At 34.3% G+C, this 18090-nt stretch overlaps 1 protein-coding gene across 10 annotated transcripts in view; it reads right to left on the reverse strand.

The window, feature by feature from the left end:
* Positions 1–18090, reverse strand: part of Tut4 (terminal uridylyl transferase 4) — a 94652-nt gene that overhangs the window by 60426 nt on the left and 16136 nt on the right. For all 10 annotated transcript variants that reach the window (XM_010610336.3, XM_010610328.3, XM_033767364.1 and 7 more), the window contains exons 3-6: positions 15600–15763; positions 9427–9543; positions 4114–4291; positions 1854–1942 (exon numbers count right to left, since the gene is read on the reverse strand). In XM_010610336.3, coding sequence (XP_010608638.1) covers positions 1854–1942; positions 4114–4291; positions 9427–9543; positions 15600–15763 — 548 coding nt within the window. The remainder of the gene's footprint in view (positions 1–1853; positions 1943–4113; positions 4292–9426; positions 9544–15599; positions 15764–18090) is intronic.

Below are 18090 nucleotides of genomic sequence, written 5' to 3' on the forward strand. Positions count from 1 at the left end.
AACTAGGATCTCATCTTATTAAAAAGCTTCTGTACTTCCAAAGAAACCATCAGCAGAACTAAGAGACAACCTACAATGTGGGAAAAAATTTTTACCAGCTGTTCCTCAGACAAAGGACTGTTATCAAGAATACATAAAGAACTCAAAAAAATCAGCCCCCCCAAATATAAAGACCTGATTCAAAAATGGGCATCCAAAATGAACAGACATTTCTCAGACAAGTAAAAGCAGCAAGTAAATATATGAAAAAATGTTCCACATCACTGATCATTCGAGAGACGCAGATGAAAACAACACTGAGATTCCACCTCACCCCACAAAGAATGGCTGCTATCAAGAAATCACACAATAACAAATGTTGGCGGGGTTGTGGGGAAAAAGGAACCCTTCTCCATTGTTGGTGGGAGTGCAGACTGGTACAACAACTATGGAAATCAAAATGGAGATACCTCAGAGAGCTTGGACTGGAGATTCCATTTGACCCAGCCATCCCTCTGCTGGGTATCTTTCCAAAAGAACTAAAAGAATCATATCACAGAGAAGTATGTGCGCCCATGTTTACAGCGGCACAGTTTGTAATAGCTAAAACTTGGAAACAGCCTATTTACCCATCAGTTAGAAACTGGATAAAGAAGTTGTGGTTTTTCTATAAAATGGAATATTACTCAGCCATAAAGGATGAGAAAATGGATTCATTCATAGGAAAATGGATACATATTGAAGATATACTCCTAAGTGAAATAAATAAGGCACACGTGTAAATACTGAATAGTTTCTCTGGTGTGAATAATCTGCAACAATACAGAAGACCCTTATAAGATTACTGACATTGAGAAATGGGAAGAAAGGAGCTAAAGGTGTAGGGAAGATGGGACGGGTGGGAGAAGGGTAAAAAGTGAAAAGAAAAAAATGTGAGATAATGAAAAGATGGAAATTAAATGGTTGTAGATGGGGAGGGGAGGAGAGGGTGAAGGGAGGGCAGGGACAAGAGGAAAATGAGAACCAAGACTTGTCATGTAGATACAAGATCCCAACAATGAATGTAAATGTACTGTATCCCTAAAATGTACCAATAAACTCAATTAAAGCTGAAAAAAAAAAGATTTCAGATTAGAAAATAAAACACGAAACTTCACCCAAATTAAACACCTTTGAACCATAAACTTATTTTTAAAAACTAAACAAAATTTTGACTATTTTAAATGTCTGCTATGTCATTACATAAGTAATGTTATCCATGTTAAAAATGCTGATACTATTGCTAATTATAATTACTTAGTGAGTATACCCATTGTGTATCAGGCTGTATACACTTATACACACACACTCATTTTTTAATATATCTCTATATATAATTTAACATAAAACTTATTTTGCTTGGTTTGGAAATGGGGCAATCAAGGCTCAACAAGGCCAAGTAACATGCTCTTTGCAGTCAAGATTTGAACCCAGATGTCTATTTTTAAAACTCTACTTTCTATACTGTTTACAAAACCTAATAACTCTTCATTATGCTCAAATACAAGCATTTTCCCCTTTTACTCCTTTCCTCTTCTGCTTTATTTCACTCATCCTATATCTTTTTAACTTCCCTATATCTAAAACAATAGTAATTTCCAAAAGTACTTTTTAGTCATAATAGTAACACTGTATAAGCCAGAGTATTAGATTCTCTTATCCCTTCTCTTAAAAGATTACCCATTAAAATGACATAATGGGATGGAGATGTAGCTCAGCAGCACAGCACCTGCCTGGCAAGCATGAGGCCCTAAGTTCAATTCCCAGTACCCCTCACCAAAAAAAGACTAAGTGCTAGTTAAACACACAGGAAAGATCCTTTTCCAACTACTTACCGTGGAAGGAAATTTTATATCTATATTCACATCACTACTTTTCAGAGCGAATTTAGTCAAAGACGAGCCATACAACCTAAGTGAACATTCTAGAATAAAGGAAAAATATAATGCATGAAATTATGTGCAAAAATAGGAACTTTTTAAAAAAGCAGCAGGAAAACTGTATATACTTCAATTGTCTCTTTTGTGCTAATACAATGACTATAAAAGAACAGCACCCTTTCTAATTGATCTATAATAAGTTTCCCAGTGATGAAATATAGGACCAGAGGAGAAATTACTCATAAAAGTTATTTAGGAATGACTGAGACTATGTTTATCATTCAATATATACTTGATCTCAATGAAAAGGCCTAGAAGTAATCATTCTATATATAATAGTAACAAATAGCTACAGCTATTGTCACAACTTTATTTATTTATATAGTTATATTACATAATACTTCGAATAGGGAAAGATCAGACATTCAGTGCAAGTGCTGTTTAAAAAGATTCAAGTAGGCAGGGCGTAGTGGTACACACCTGTAATCCCAGCACTCAGGATGCTGAGGCAGGAGGATCACTGCAAGTTCGAGACCAGCCTGGGCTATATAGTGAGCTCCAGGTCAATCTCAACTACAAAGTGAGACCCTGTCTCAAAAAACCAAAAAATAAAATAAAATAAATAACCAAGTAGCTCCAGGCTTGGTGGAGCACACTTGTAATCCTAGCACTGGTGAGTCTGAGGCAGGAGGTCTGCCATGAGTTCAAGGCCAGCCTGGGCTACATAGTGAGTTGAAGGCCAGTCTGAATTATACAGTAAGACTGTATCTCAAAATTAAACAACACAACAAAGTAAAACCAACCCAAATGATGCAAACATAAAACACAAAAATACTGCAGATCTCAAGAATTCACAAAAAAACTAAATAGAACACCCATCTACATTATCTACACATCTTTCTTAGACAAACAATGTATTTCAAAAATCTTAATGAGGCATATTTAAAGGGTCTCACCAGAGGGCAGGATGGAAATAGTTTGTAAGATTGGGACTGAGATTTTTGAGGGGCAATAGTGGGGATTGAGCCCAGCACCCAGTGTATGGTAAGCAAGCACTCTACCACTGAGCTATATCTCCAGTCCAAGTTTTCCTTATTATTTTTAAGCTCATACTCAGCTGCATATATAAAAAGCTACTTTTCAAACTTTTAAAATGGCTGAAAGTCATTAAAATCATAAAAATTTATTCTATTCTTATGTTGAATTATTTTATACATAATTTCAATTATGATCCAATGTAGTATTAAGGTAGAGAACCGTACTATAAAGAAATATAAGGAAATAACTGTTTCTATTTTTCCATTTTTATTTTGTATTATTTCTTATGAGTCTTACAATGGCTGAATAGGAAACTATCCAAAAATCCCTTTGGTGATAAGAAATAAATATTATTTAAGATACATTTACTTAGGGCATGGGATTTAGTTCAGTGTTTCTGCCACCTGCCTTGCCCCAGTACCAAAAAAAAAAAAAAAAAACAGATACATTTACTTAAACCTTTATTGATACACACATAAGGCAAGCAAATACTTGATACATAAATAAAAAGCCAAGCAAAGACTTTGTATCCAAACACTTTATACATAAACAGCCAAACAAATACTTTATATATAAATGTCTAAAATAAATATGCCTTGGGCCTGGGATTTAGCTCAGCAGCTCCACTGCGTGCCTTGCAAGCGCAATGACCTGAGTTCAATCCCTGGTACCAACAAAAGAAAATAAATATGCCTTGAAAACCCCTTGCATTAAAGACATAAGCTTTCTCTAAAGTCCTTCCTTATTCAGTGACTGCTTCACATGTTTATACCAAAAATAATAAAATTTTTAAAGGTCCATTCAGAAATCAATGATACAGAAAAACTAATATACAACCTTTGACTACTAAGAAATTATAGCTGGCATTTTTAAAAACTTTTTTTCTCATTATGAAATTATGCTGTGCCATAATTCTCAATTTTCCTTTATGAAATATTGCACTCATTCATAATACAACCATTAGTAGCCTACTTTAAAAAATAATTTTTAAAAAATAATAATAATTTTAAAACTTACCTAAGTTCAAGAAGTTTTGTCACTTTAAAAATTAAATATATTGGGCCGGGGATTTGGCTCAGTGGTTCCAGTGCCTGCCTCGCAAGCACAAGGACCTGAATTCGATCCCTGGTACCAAAAAATAAATAAATAAAATAAAATAAACATAAAATGAGTTTACCTGGCAAAAAGGATGTTATAACCTTTGACATTTCCTCCACAATTTCCAGTCGAGCTCTGAGGTCATCATCTGTTATTCCTTGTTCTTTTGCAACTTCAACAAGTGCAACACTCAAAGCAGCCAAGTGGGCAGGGGAAGGTGGGGGCAGAGAACGAAGCTCACTTTCTTCCTGTTTTTCCTGTTAGTGTAATGTTTCACAACAACAACAACAGCAAAGTTTCTATTTTAATATCCTTATATTTAGGAGGAAAAGACAGAATTAAACAAATATTCACCGTCTATGCATCAAATAGAAAAAATTTCTACTTTTGTGAAACAGGATTGAAAGAATGAGGGTTGCTGTTAAGATTTTTTTTTTTTTTGGTAGAACTCGGGCTTAAACCCAGAACTTTCACACTAAGCTGCATCACAAGCCCTCCCTCATTTTGTTTTTTTGTTTTGTTTTGTTTTGTTTTTTAGGCAGGGTCTTACTAAATAAATCAAATCAGTAAATTGCCCAGGCTGGGCTAGAACTTTAGAGCCTCCTGCCTCACCCTTCCAGAGTGCTGTCATTTTACAGCTGCTATTAGTGTAGAGCTCCCCCTAGCGGACTAACTTTCAATTCTTGCTCAGAAAAACCCAAACTTTAATTCTCCAACTTTCTCATTCCCTAGACCAAATTCCACCTCCTACCCCAGTCTGAAAATTGTCACCCTGCTGTCCTGGGTCAGGCAGAAGTCTTTACTTTAGATCCCATGTCAATGAACCTTTCTGCCTTGATACATAGTTCTCAGGACTTAAATCTACCTGATTAGTGGATGCCACCATCCCAGGCTATTAATTTTTTAAAAATTTGTTCTACTGTATAATCTGCATAAATTCTGAAGTTCTACTTCAAAGCCAACACACTATAAATTCAACAGTTTGGTGATGGTTTTCTTGCAGCAAAGACAGTCTCTTAGGTATAGCAGAAGGACTTCAATCATATCTAATTGACATACACAGTGTCAGATCCTTAATTCTACCCACACATTTGATTTATTGCCTACTATTTACAATTCATTTTTCTGTTATTTTATCCCATGAAGACAATATGTTCAAACAACCTTTAGTCTGCTATAACTCTGAAAGCAAATTTAAATCAAAGAGCTAACAAGAGACTAAGTCATACAAGTACAGTGACTTTTATAAATCAATTTACCTGATTGTTTTTCTAAATGTAAATTATCAATCTACAATAAACAGGAAAATATAAAAAAGAAAATCACTGAAAATCTTTTATAATCTCATTAATTTTTAATGTAACAGCCTATTTCATTCTTTTATTTAGTATCACAGGCATTTTCTGTTAACAATTTTCAGACAAAAAATAATCTCTTGCAGGAGGGAAAGGGACTAAAAAATAATAAAAATAAAAAAATAATCTCGACTTTTGAGACACAGGGCTCCCCATCACATAACCAAAACTAACTGCTTCCCCCACCATCCAAATATGGTTAAACAAAGACTGTGGAGTTCGTTCCTAATTTAACTCATCGCTACCATATTCAGTCTCAACACAGGTAAAGTTTACCTCAGATACAGCATTATCAAACACTGTTGGTTTAGTCAAACATTTTTATGGGGGAGCTGTAATGAGGATCTTGGCACTAAGCTATATCTTCAGTCCTTTTATTTTTAATTTTTAAGAAGGGTCTCACTAAGTTGCTCAGGCTGGGCTTCAACTTGCTATTCTCCTGCCTCAACCCTAACAGAATTACCAAACATAGATTAGTCAAACCTCATTTTTGTAAGTTTCTGTGACCATTTCTGTATTCTTAGTTATAACTGAAGTCTTAGATAATTATCTAAATTTTCAGGGCTATTTTTTAAAAACTTCATGGAAAGAATAGAACATACTTTTAAAAAACTATAAGAATATACTGCTACAAAATTATACATATGAAGTACCACAAAATGCTCTGAATTATACTGTTAGATTTTCATGAAAATAAGAACATAAAAGACAACCAAAGAATTATCTAGCCATTCTATTAATAAGCCTATGCTACTTCCTTTAGGATACTATTCCATCAAATATTTTCATTAAAGCCAGGCGTGGTGGCACACACCTGTAATCCCAGCACTCAGGAAGATGAAGCAGGAGGATCGCTGCAAGTTCGAGACCAGCCTGGGCTATATAGTGAGTTCCAGGTCAGTCTCAACTACATAGTGAGACGCTGTCTCAAAAAAAAATTTTTTTTTTCACTGAAAATTTGCGTTATTGATCATCCTCATATATATTGTCACAGTGAAATCCCTGCCCTTATGTAACTTACATTCTAGACAAAAGGAAAAAGATACATGCATACATATCATGCCAGATAGTGCTATTTAAGAAAAATAAAACAGGGTACAAAGTTACAGAATGTTGGGAAGGGGGCATTATTTTAGAATAATATGGACAAAGAAGGCCATGCCAAACACATTACACTTAAGCGGGGATTAGAATGAAGTGAAGAAGAGCGGTATTTGAATTTCTGCAACAAAGTATTCCAGAAAAACAGGAAATGCAGACTCAGAGGTGAAAGAGCCTCTAATGTTACTTGAAGACACATGGTAACTGCAGCTAAGTAACTAATGAGGTAGATTAATTAATTAAAATCAAATATTGTATAATCTTATACAATATACTTTATTCCTGAGAAGCCAATGAAGGGACAAGAACAGAAAGTAACATAATATGACATTTTAAAACAGTAATCTAAGCTGCTAAGAGGGAAGGAGAATGTAGGTTAAACAAGGAGATAAAAATAGTCCGGTAAGAGAAAGTGACATCTTAGTTTAAAGCAGAAGGAAGAAGTGACAAATTACTGAATTTAGAATACATGGTAACTTGAAGTTAAAATCTCTAGGATTGGCTAATGGTTAGAATGAAAAGCTGAAGAAAAAGATTAACTGTTCACACCTAATCCCAGCATTCTGGGAGGCTGAGACAGGAAGATCACAACTTAATGACTTAACAAGATCCTGTGTCAAAATTAAAAACCAGAAAAAAAATTTTCAAAAAGGGAAAAAGGCTAGGAATGTAGCTCAGTCCAAGCACCCAGGCTTCAATCCACTAAAAAAAAATTTTTTATTAAAAATGAGGGAGTTAAGGGGAGAGAGAGAGATGAATCAAGAATAGCATAAAGGTGTTTGTTCTAAGCACTAGACAAATGGTGGTATCTTCTACAAAGATGAAGAAATTCCAGAAATAATGCTTAATAATGGTACTATTTATTTTCCCACTTAAAAACCTTCAATAAATCCTAAAACAATATTTGAAAATCAAATTCAGCAGCATATTAAAAGGATTATACATTATGACCAAGAGCAATTTACTGTATGCATGGATTGCAAGGATGGTTCAACATATCAAAAAAAAAAAATCAATGTAATACATATTAACAGAATGAAGAGAAAAAAACCTGCATGATCATCTCAACTGATGCAGGAAAAGCAAACAAAATCCAATACTCAACAGACTAGAAATAAAAGAAAACTACATCAATATAATAAAGGCCATATAGGAAAAATTACTGGCTAAGAAAATATTAAATGGCAAAAACTAAAAGCTTTCATTCTAAGAGCAGAAGCAAAACAAGAAGATTGTTTTTACTCCTTCTATTTAACATAATACAAAGCAACTAGGCAAGAAAAAGAAATAAAAGACATTTAAAGTGGAAAGGCTATAAAAGTATCTGTGTGCAAATGGAATGACTGTATAAGCAGAAAATCCTAGATCTCACACACACACACACACACACTGGTACAGTTCAGCAAAGCAGCAAAGAATTCACTGGGCTCCACTTCAATTGGGTTCCCTCTGGAAACATTCTTAAACTGGATCAATCACTGGACTCATGACATTTCATTCATAGAGTATTCCTTTGTCCTCTAAAACCATTGTTTGATTTTATTTTTCATTATTTCAAAGAGAAAGTAAACCTAATCACTTGTTATTCTAACTTCAATAAAAGCATCAGTCCTTGGTTGCTTTTAAGTCTGTTTTTCATTTTGGTTGGTTGGTGTTTTTATAATGTCTAAAACTGCCCTATAATGTCACTTTCTTTTTAAGTTTCTTGCTTGGAAACTTATTCCAGAGCGTCCTGAAACTAATGATGAGCATCTTTCAACATTTTCACAAAATTCCCAGTCATTTCCTAAACTATCACCTTGCACCTGTTCTACTAAATCTTCTAGACCTCTAATTAAATAAAAACAATAGGAAGCCAATTTTTAATGATTTCTAAGTACTCACTTTGCTTCGATGCATTCATTTCGTCAAAAAAAAAAATGTGTTTGATTCCAGTACACCCCCACCAAATGTACTGAGCATTTACTATGTGCCAGACACGGTCAAAACAACTCAAATTAAAAAGAAACTATACCTGCCCTCTTAGAATATTAGGTACTTTAGAAGAGTACAGAAGGCAAACATTAAATGTAGCATTTTAGGTTTTCTGATCAAGGTATGAAGGGCTATAATGGGAACATAAGAAAGTACAGAGATGATTTCTCAGAGAATAAGTATCTGAGCTGAAATTTAGAGATGAGTAAGAGGTTACACAGTATTAGTATTGTAACTTTAAAAAGAAAATATTCATTTATAGCAATAAAATATTTTAATACAATAACTGAAAGATTACAAATTCCCCAAGTCCAAAGTTTATATGAGGCTCCACATGGTCTATATGTCTCCGGCCTCATGTAAAACCATTTTCCCACTAGTTCTTTTCTCCAGTCTTAACTAAATTCTTTCAATTCCTCATATGCCATGTACATTTTTCTGTAGAGACCTTTATTTATGTAGTTTCATGTAAAATGTTCCTTCTTTTTGACTTTTATACCACCCCTTCAAGGTTCAACTTAAATACCATCTTCTCAAAGAAAAGTCTTGTTCTAGACCAAGTAAAATATCCTTGCACATTTCCTTAGAACCACATCTCCCCCTTTAATAAAACTCATTATACTTGAACCTGTATTTACCAATCTTAGAAATTCTAAGGACAGGAGGAACCATGACTATCATTCACCACTGCCTAGACCTAGCATGCAAGTATTCAATAAATACTGGTTGGGTCAACACATTTTACCCAACAGCTTTAAACTTTGGAACAAACATTCCTATAGATGAATAAACTAGGCTCAAGAAAGTTGACCTCCTGACTACTTGAGATAAGAAAAACCAATCATAGCTTTCAAACTGTCACTTCAGCTATGAAGACTGGAAAAATACCTCGTCTTTAGTTTCATAAGTAAAAAGTACTTGATATAGTTCTATCATCCAAAAAGATAAAAAAAAAAACTTACCAAAATATTTTTCTTGTGTCGTTTCTCTTTTATATGTTTATGAGCTCCCTGGATGTTCTCAATGTGAATTAAGCAAAGTTTGCATAGATATCGGCAATTGGTATATTCTGGTGATCGCTGAAGAGACAAGATTAAAAATGCATTATTTTCAGAAAACAAGAGAGTAAACTATTGACTAAAGAGCAATGCAATTACGTAAATATAAGACAGAAATAAGCACTGAAAGAAAAAGTTTTTAATAAATCAGTACTTATATACCTAAAAACAGTCCTTTTCAAAATAAGTTACCACAGGAAATCATAAACTAATTTCAAACAATGTCATAATAATAGTATGCTTATTATTAGTGTAATACTTTCAGAACCAAATGAAGATTTAAAAAAGGCAGTCTTTCAAGACCAGCCTGAGCTACATAGTGAGTTCAAGGTTAGTCTCACTACATAGTAAGACCCTGCCTCAAAAAACAAAACAACAAGCAAACATAAATAAATAAATAAAGGCAGTCTTAGTCTTATTTCAGCACTGTCTCCAAAACTGATTTCAAACCTCATTTTTTCATTACCATAGACAATAAAATCTAAGGGTCGGGGGATTTAGCTCAGTGGTTCCACCACTGGCCTCACAAGTGCAAGGTCTTGAGTTTGATCCTCAGTACCAAAAAAAATTTTTTTTGCTCCAAAGAATAAAATCTAGCCTCATTATGGATTTCAAAATAGATCAAAAATATGGAAAATAATTTCAAAAGCTGAGTTCTAAAAACACTCTAAATCAAGCCAGGCGTGGTGGTGCACACCTGTAATCCCAGCACTCGGGAGGCTGAGGCAGGAGGATCACTGTGAATTCAAGACCAACCTGGGCTACATAATGAGTTCTGGGTCAGTCTCAACTACGCAGTGAGACCTTGTCTCAAAAAACCAAAAAACCAAAACAAAACAAAAAACACTCTAAATCAATCATAATATCATAGGAACAAATGCATAACATCTTCAAGTAACTACTCTGAAGGGAATGACAATTTTGACACATTAAAGTATTAGTCACAAGAGCCGGGGATTTGGCTCAGTAGTTTCACTGTCTGCCTCGCAAGCACAAGGGCCTGAGTTCAATGCCCAGTACCAAATAAATAAATAAATAAATAAAGTTATCAGCCACTGTACTTTACCCATTAATATATATATGTATACTCAAAATAATAATGAAACACTAATTATTGATTGCCTGCTGGGGTCAGAAATTATGCTAGTTGTTTAATATACAATTTGTAGTTTGAATTCCCCTAGTAATCCAGTAAGATTGGTATTATTTTCATTTTACAGATTTACAAACAAAAGATCATAAAGCTTGCAATTTTACAGGTATACAGTAGTATTAAGTAGGAGATACTGAATTTATACATATCTGAATCTGAAGCCAACATTCCACCACAAAATTGAAAAATACAAGGGTAAGAAATGTAGCTCAGTGGTAGAATGCATGTCCAATATGCATGAGATGCTGAGTTCAAACCCAAGAGCCAGAAAACATAACATTGCACAATAAAAAATTACAGGGCCGGGGATTTAGCTCAGTGGTGCTGCTGCCTGCCTTGCAAGCTTAAGGTCCTGAGTTCAACCCCAGGTACAAAAGAAAAAAATTATAAAAATACAACAAATAGATGCTGATTATTTTCTGAGACAGGGTCTCTCTATGCTGCTACTGAATTTTAAAACATGGTTCTAATACCTTACACAGAAACAAGCAATGTTTAGTTTTTATTTCACAGTGTGATCTTCAGTGTTCAATAAGCAGCTCCTGACAAAAATATTCTCTCACCTCAAAAGATATAATTTTCTTTAAACTGGAAACTTGCCCCACAATTTAAAATAAAACGCAACATTTTGAAAAAATACCTGCTAACCATATAACAACTCTACCTGGTTCTCTATCTTACTGGCAAAGAACTAAATCTCAAGGACTAATTAACTTGCTCAACGCAACAAGAAATTGAAATTTAGCTCAATCTAGTTCTTCCAACTTTTTATTATAACATTTCTTTCAAATTAGTTCTAAGACAATAGGTTAAGCCACTATAGAGAATCCACCTCTTCAATTTGCAACTCAACAATTTCTTTATTCACTAAGTATTTTCTGTGCTCAAATTATATATCAAACATTTTTCTAGGAAGTGAAAATATCAATAAACAAAACAAATACAAATTCCTATATGTATTTACAGTTAGTGTGGCAAGATGGATAATAAATGTACAAACAAATGAACAGAAATATAGAATGGAAGATTTATTGCTTTTTTAAAATAGGGTCATCACTGAAGTCCTTGATTAAATTATTTAAAGGAAGCATAGGCTTGAGTTGTATGGATATTTGGAAACAGACTTTCTAAGCAGAGGAAAAAGTGTATGATAAGGCAGGCCCACTCAAAGGTATAAACATGCCTAAAATACATGAAAAAATATACAAACTCTGGTATGTATATATAACGGGGGCCAGCTTTTATTGTAAATGTGAGGGAAACCCATTCAAAAGTACAAGATGTCATCTACATTTAGAGAGGGTATATTTTAGAAGGATCATTTGCCTCCAGTCTTAAGAACAGAAGTAAGAAAAGCTTATTGCAAAGGCTGGGGATTTAGCTCAGTGGTACCAACTCCCGCCTTGCAAGCACAAGGTCACAAGTTTGACCCCCAATACCAAAAAACTTATTGCAGTTATCAGCATACTACAATAATCCAGAAAAGATAGTGAGAGTAGTGGAGATGGTAAAAAGAGTTGGATTCAGGAGTTGGAAACTTTATAAAAGAATACCAAAAACCACCTAGTATAATGGGGCATGCCTGTAATCCCAGCTATTGGGAGGCTGAGACAGAAGGATCATCATGAGTTTGAAGCCAGCCTGGGCTACATAGCAAGTTTAGGGCCAGCTTGAACTATATAATAAGAGACTCATCTCAAAAATTTTAAAAATTTTTCTTTAAAAAAGCTATGAATATTGATAAGCCATAACTAAAGGAGTCATGAAATCAATTACATAAATTTTTAAATTATAAATGTTAATAGACAAGGACATATCTAGATTCTTTAAGAAAAACTTGTTAGAATACTGAATGAGTCAGAAAGCCTAGAATGATAACCTCAACTGACTCTGAATAAATATTACTGAAGCCTTTTATCTCTTTATAATAAAAATTATGGGTAAAGTAATTCAATTCTACACATAGCTAATCTTTATTTAGTGCTTACTATATAATGACTGGGTCTTGGGGCCAAAATATCACGTTATTTAATCCTCATGAGGTTATGAGATTACTTTTATCAACCTCATTTTATTGATGAAAAAATTAAAGTTTAAAAGGTTAAATAACGTATCCAATGTTATCTAACTAGAAAGTAGCAAAGCTAGGTCCAGTAACTCCAAAATCCATGCAGGTGACCACTATGTTCAATACCGCTAATTGTAGGCCAAATGCTATGTGCAAGGCACTTAATATCAAATAAAACAAAATATCAAATAAATCAAAAATATCTTCACCATCATGAAGTTTGTAGCTTCACAGAAGAGACATACGAAAAATGTTTAAGTATTTCTTTTATTATAGTTATAATATTCTGTTTACCACTAAAGAGTCTAACCCTTAAACTTCTGTAGACAAGCTAAAATAAAGATTTCTGTGGCATGGTGACTATAAGTACTTCCCAGGCAATACTTAACAATCACTGAAGGGAAATTTACCCTTCTGATGTAATGATCTGGACCTAAATCTTCTTCAGTACAGGGCAAAAATCTACATCATTATTCTATGGTACATCATGAACCAAAGGATCTGATAAATTAAAAGTTCTTACAAATAATGCTCTTGATGACAGTCTAATGTTGGTACAGATAAATGTTAAGTACACGAAATTAAAAACAAAGTCTGGAGGGTATGAGAAACAAAAGGGGTATAACAAAAAAAGGGATAAGAAACACCTGATACTGGCACAGTGACTTTACAACACTGCTGAAGGTCTAAACTGCACAATGAATAAAGTATTTCTAATGCTCCTAAGCTTTCCTTTCACCCCAGTCAATTCCTACTATCCTCAAATACCCACTGCACCCCAATCTCTTTCTTCTCCCAAGAACTGACTTCTCTTGCTTCATTCCTATGAATCTTCTCATACAGCTCCCTGCTTATTTTTCTTGAAAACATACATTATTTTAATACATGCCATTTAATACTGTACATATACCTTAAATACCCTCCCCCTACACACCTGATGAACTCCTTCCTAGCGTTTCCTTTAGTGTCCCCTCAAATGTCACTTCCTTAAGGAGAATTCACAAACTGAAAATTCTGATATCCCCAACTCAGGTTGGTCACTCTTTTGTCTATGATCCCATTTTCAAACCTTACTACTATTAATACTATTGTTTGCTTACATGTCTTTCTCTTTTGTGTCTGTTGTTTTGTTTTGTTTGGTACCGGGGATCAAACTCGGGACCTTGCACTGGCGAGGCTGGCAGCAGAACCACTGAGCTAAATCACTGGCCCTACATGTCTTTCTCTAACTACTAAACTTTTAGAAAACCAGTATCATGTTTTTTTAAAATGTCAGGCCTGCTCCAATTCAACCTTTTATTACCAGATCATGACATATAAAAGACACTCAAGATTTATCCTGACAATAAACACTTCTAGTAATAACTACTAATTCTAGGCTTAGGAAAGGGAAACTGAGAGAACCAAGCAAAAATACAAGTAACTAAAATAAATAATTACAAAAAAGACTTCCTTCTAAGTAGGAGATGGTGAGACTAGCTAAATACATAAACTTCTTACATTCTAAATTCTACTCCTTGATATTCCTTTTTCATATAGTGACTGTTTGATCCTAAATTCTTCTTTTTGGGGGTATCAAGGATCGAACTCAGGGCCTTATGCTTGCCAGGCAGGTGTGGTGCCACTGAGCTACATCCCCCAGGTCCTGTCCTAAATTCTATTAATAATCCAGGATTACCTTCCTCACTCTAGGTATCATCTAATCTATCTAAACTACATAAAAATCATATCACTTCCTTCCTCCACCACCACTCCCAGTACTGGGGATTGAACCCAGGACCTCACAATGGCAAACAAGCTAGACAAGCACTCCACACTGAGCTACATCCCAACTCTTTCTTAGTTTTTCAAGGATTACTTATTTCCTTGTATGTACATTCACAAATATCTTAAGAATCTATTTGTGAATAGTTTGATTTGTAATTCTTTGCTTTAATATGTAACTAGTGTTTTTATTATACAGGTTAAAATGTATATTTCTGGTTAAGAAAATAATCAGTACTAAGAAACAAGACACCAGTGTTCCTAGTTGTAATGTTCAGAAAACATGGGAGGAAAAAAAAAAAGGAAAGGAAAGGGGAGAAAGTCCAATAATTTGAAAGTAATATGTCAGCTTATTATATCAATCCAAATGAACTTTTAACTTCGAATAGAAACTATGCCATTTTCACCAATATATCCCCATCGTCCTGTTCAATATCTAGCATACAGGAAGTGCTCAGTATTTATTTAATGAGGGAATAAATCAAAGATCAGCAAATATTCTATAAAGAGCCAAACTAACATTCTGGTAAATATTTTATGCTTTGGAAAACTATTATTTCATACTTTGCAGGCCATATGATCTCACTGGCATCTATTCAATTCAAGTTTGTCATAGAAATATGAAAGCAGCTACAGATAATAAATAAACTAATGAGCAGTACTATGACTTAATAACTTTCGTTTTCGAAAAGAGGGCTAGGTTTATCATATTCAAAAACAAAACAAGGAGGTAAGCCAGTTTTCTGAATCCTGCAATCAATAGATGAAGTCAGGGTCACAATGTAATTCCTAAACAAAGGGAGGGACATTTTAAAAAAGGGGGTGGGGGAGAAGGACAAATGAAAAAGGAAAATAAAGAAAGATGAATGCTACACCTGTCTTATCAATGAAAGAAAAATGAAAAGAGGCAGGGATTTAGCTCAGTGGTACTGCTCCTGCCTCGCAAGTGCAAGATCCTGAGTTCAAGCCCCAGTACCAAAAAACAAAACAAAAACCCCCGATAGTCCACAAGAAAAATAAAAAGAGCCATACTTAGAGGAAAAGTTATAAAATACATATTTCCCTCCAAATAACTAAAATAACACCGTGTACTTTTTCAAGTCGAAAGATGTGATCTCTTTCTAAACGTTCTTCTGCTTGTTTTAAGCCTAGCCTCTGCTCAGGTGTCAATGCAGATTCATCTATCACAGTGGCATTTTCCAAGTAACCCATTTCTGAAGAATTTTCTTTATTAGATTCATCATTCTTCATTTTCCCTAGAAAAGGAAACAATCAGTTATCATTATCAGAAATAGTAAATTTTATACAGAAATTAATGAAAAAGACATTAAATTTACAAACATACAGAAAAAAATATCCGTTCCTTACATTTTTCTTGGTTGTCCAAGTTGTTACAAATAGGTAAAATAAGAGATATACATGATATCAAAATTTTCAAGAGTGGCCAGGTATTCAACTCAGTTGTACAGCACTTGCTAGCAACCACAAGGCCCTGCGTTCAATCAGTAGGACCACCATCCTGTGCACAAGCATGTGTGCACACACACACACAAAAACACACACACACACAGAGTCTACCTTTATAGTAAATTGCTAAATTTAATATTGTTGCCTGAAATGTCAGTGCTTTTATGTTATTCCCTCTTCCATCAATGCCTTCCCAATTCAACTAGCAATATTTATGTGCACTGCAAAATTCAGCTTATGTACAACCTGTACTAGAAGCCAAATTGATATTCTCTACATTCTCATTCTTCATTATCTCACATTTACAAAGTAATGAAGGTTATACTTATTTATCTCTTACATTAGAGTTAGATTCTTTGATGCTAATGACCAGGTCTTATTTAACTTTGTATTTTCAGATTTTTATATAAAGCCTAGGCCAAAATTTATATTTTAGTAAAAGTAGTCAAATAAAGAATTTGAAAGTATTCTAAAAGTGCTTCAGACTGGAGATATAGCTCAGTGGTAGAGCACATGCTCACTGTGCACTAGGCCACCAGTGGGGTGGGGTTGGGGAACTGGGAAGCAATGTTTATAAATAATCAACAAATACACTCCTCAAAAGCCAACTACATGCCATCTAGTAGAACTCTGACAATCTACTCTACCTTTGAACGTTCTAATTTAAGAAATGATATGCCTCTAGAAATGGTACATTTCCTATCAAAGGGCACAGGAATTTCTAGAATAAGAAGGCAAACTTAGATAAGAAAGTTATAAAAACCCTAAGTGTGGCTAAATTAGATTATTTCTTAAATTATAATATGAGCAATGATCGTATAATTTTTAATTATATCCTAATATTTAGGGAAAAAATTTTTAGTGACCATTTTATAATGGAACTGAAAGATGAAATTCTAGTTATATTTTATATTTCATGAAAAAGAACCATAACAAGACAACATAATTTTCTCTATAAATTTGTTCAGCATGACAACACCAGCAAATCCTGTAAAATTATCTTTTCTCTGCCAATATTGTACAAAGAATCAGAATGTTGTTTCTTTTTGGTACCGGAGATTGAACTCAGGTCCTTGAGCTTGCGAGACAGGCAGCAGAACCACTGAGCTAAATCCCCAGCCCTAGAATGTTCTTAAAAGTCAGAAATAAGTGAAATTTTTTTAATTTTCTAGAATTACCATATAAAATAATACTAGGCAGAAGGTCCCAAATTGTGTTCCACAAAATATTATGAGATGGTCCATGAGATGTTAATACCCTCACAAAACAAGAGTAGAAAACCTGAATGTTTACATTTTCTCAAGTTCATTATCTCAGGTATTTTGTTATAGTAACAGAAAGCTAACATACCTACTATGTCAGGTACTATACAGAACACTTCTGGATTATTTAAATTAACCTTCATAACATAAATAGCATCATTTCCACTTTTTAAAAAATGAAGAAACTGAGATGTGCTTGCCAAGGCTAGTCTTGAGCTCATGATCTTACTGCAAACTCAGCCTACCACCAAGAGTAGAACTCATGAGTTTAGATTCTTTTTTTTTTTTTTTTTTTTTTTTTTTTTTTTTAACCAGGGATCAAACTCAGGTCCTTGTGCTTGCAAGGCAGGCACCAGAACCACTGAGCTTAAATCCCTAGCCCAAACCTTTGTTAGTCAAGTCTTTTTTTTTTGTTTTTTTTTTGGGGGGGGTACTGGGGATCGAACTCAGGTCCTTGCACTTGCAAGGCAGGTGGTGGAACCGCTGAGCTAAATCCCCAGCAATTTAAGAGGTTCTTTAACCTTGGCCTCTAATAGCTGGACTATAGGTGCCCAGGCCACCAAATCCAGCTTCAATGATCTTAAGTACCACCCTTTTCCCAAACTTCAATCATTCATACATCATGATGTTTAAGTTTTTGCCATATCTAAATGTTACCAATATTTTTTTTAGGGGGGTACTGGGGATTGAACTTGGGATCTTGTGCTTGCAAGGCAGGCAGCATAACCACTGAGCTAAACCCCCAGCTCTAATATTATTATTTATTTGATACTGTCTCTAAATTAAATTAAGTGTTAAACTTGGCCTTGTCCTAAGCCTTATCAATAAACGATTATGAGATGGATATTATTTCT

This window comes from Fukomys damarensis, unplaced genomic scaffold (genome assembly GCF_012274545.1).
Source record: "Fukomys damarensis isolate Sample0158 unplaced genomic scaffold, DMR_v1.0_HiC HiC_scaffold_23, whole genome shotgun sequence".
NCBI lineage: Eukaryota > Metazoa > Chordata > Mammalia > Rodentia > Bathyergidae > Fukomys > Fukomys damarensis.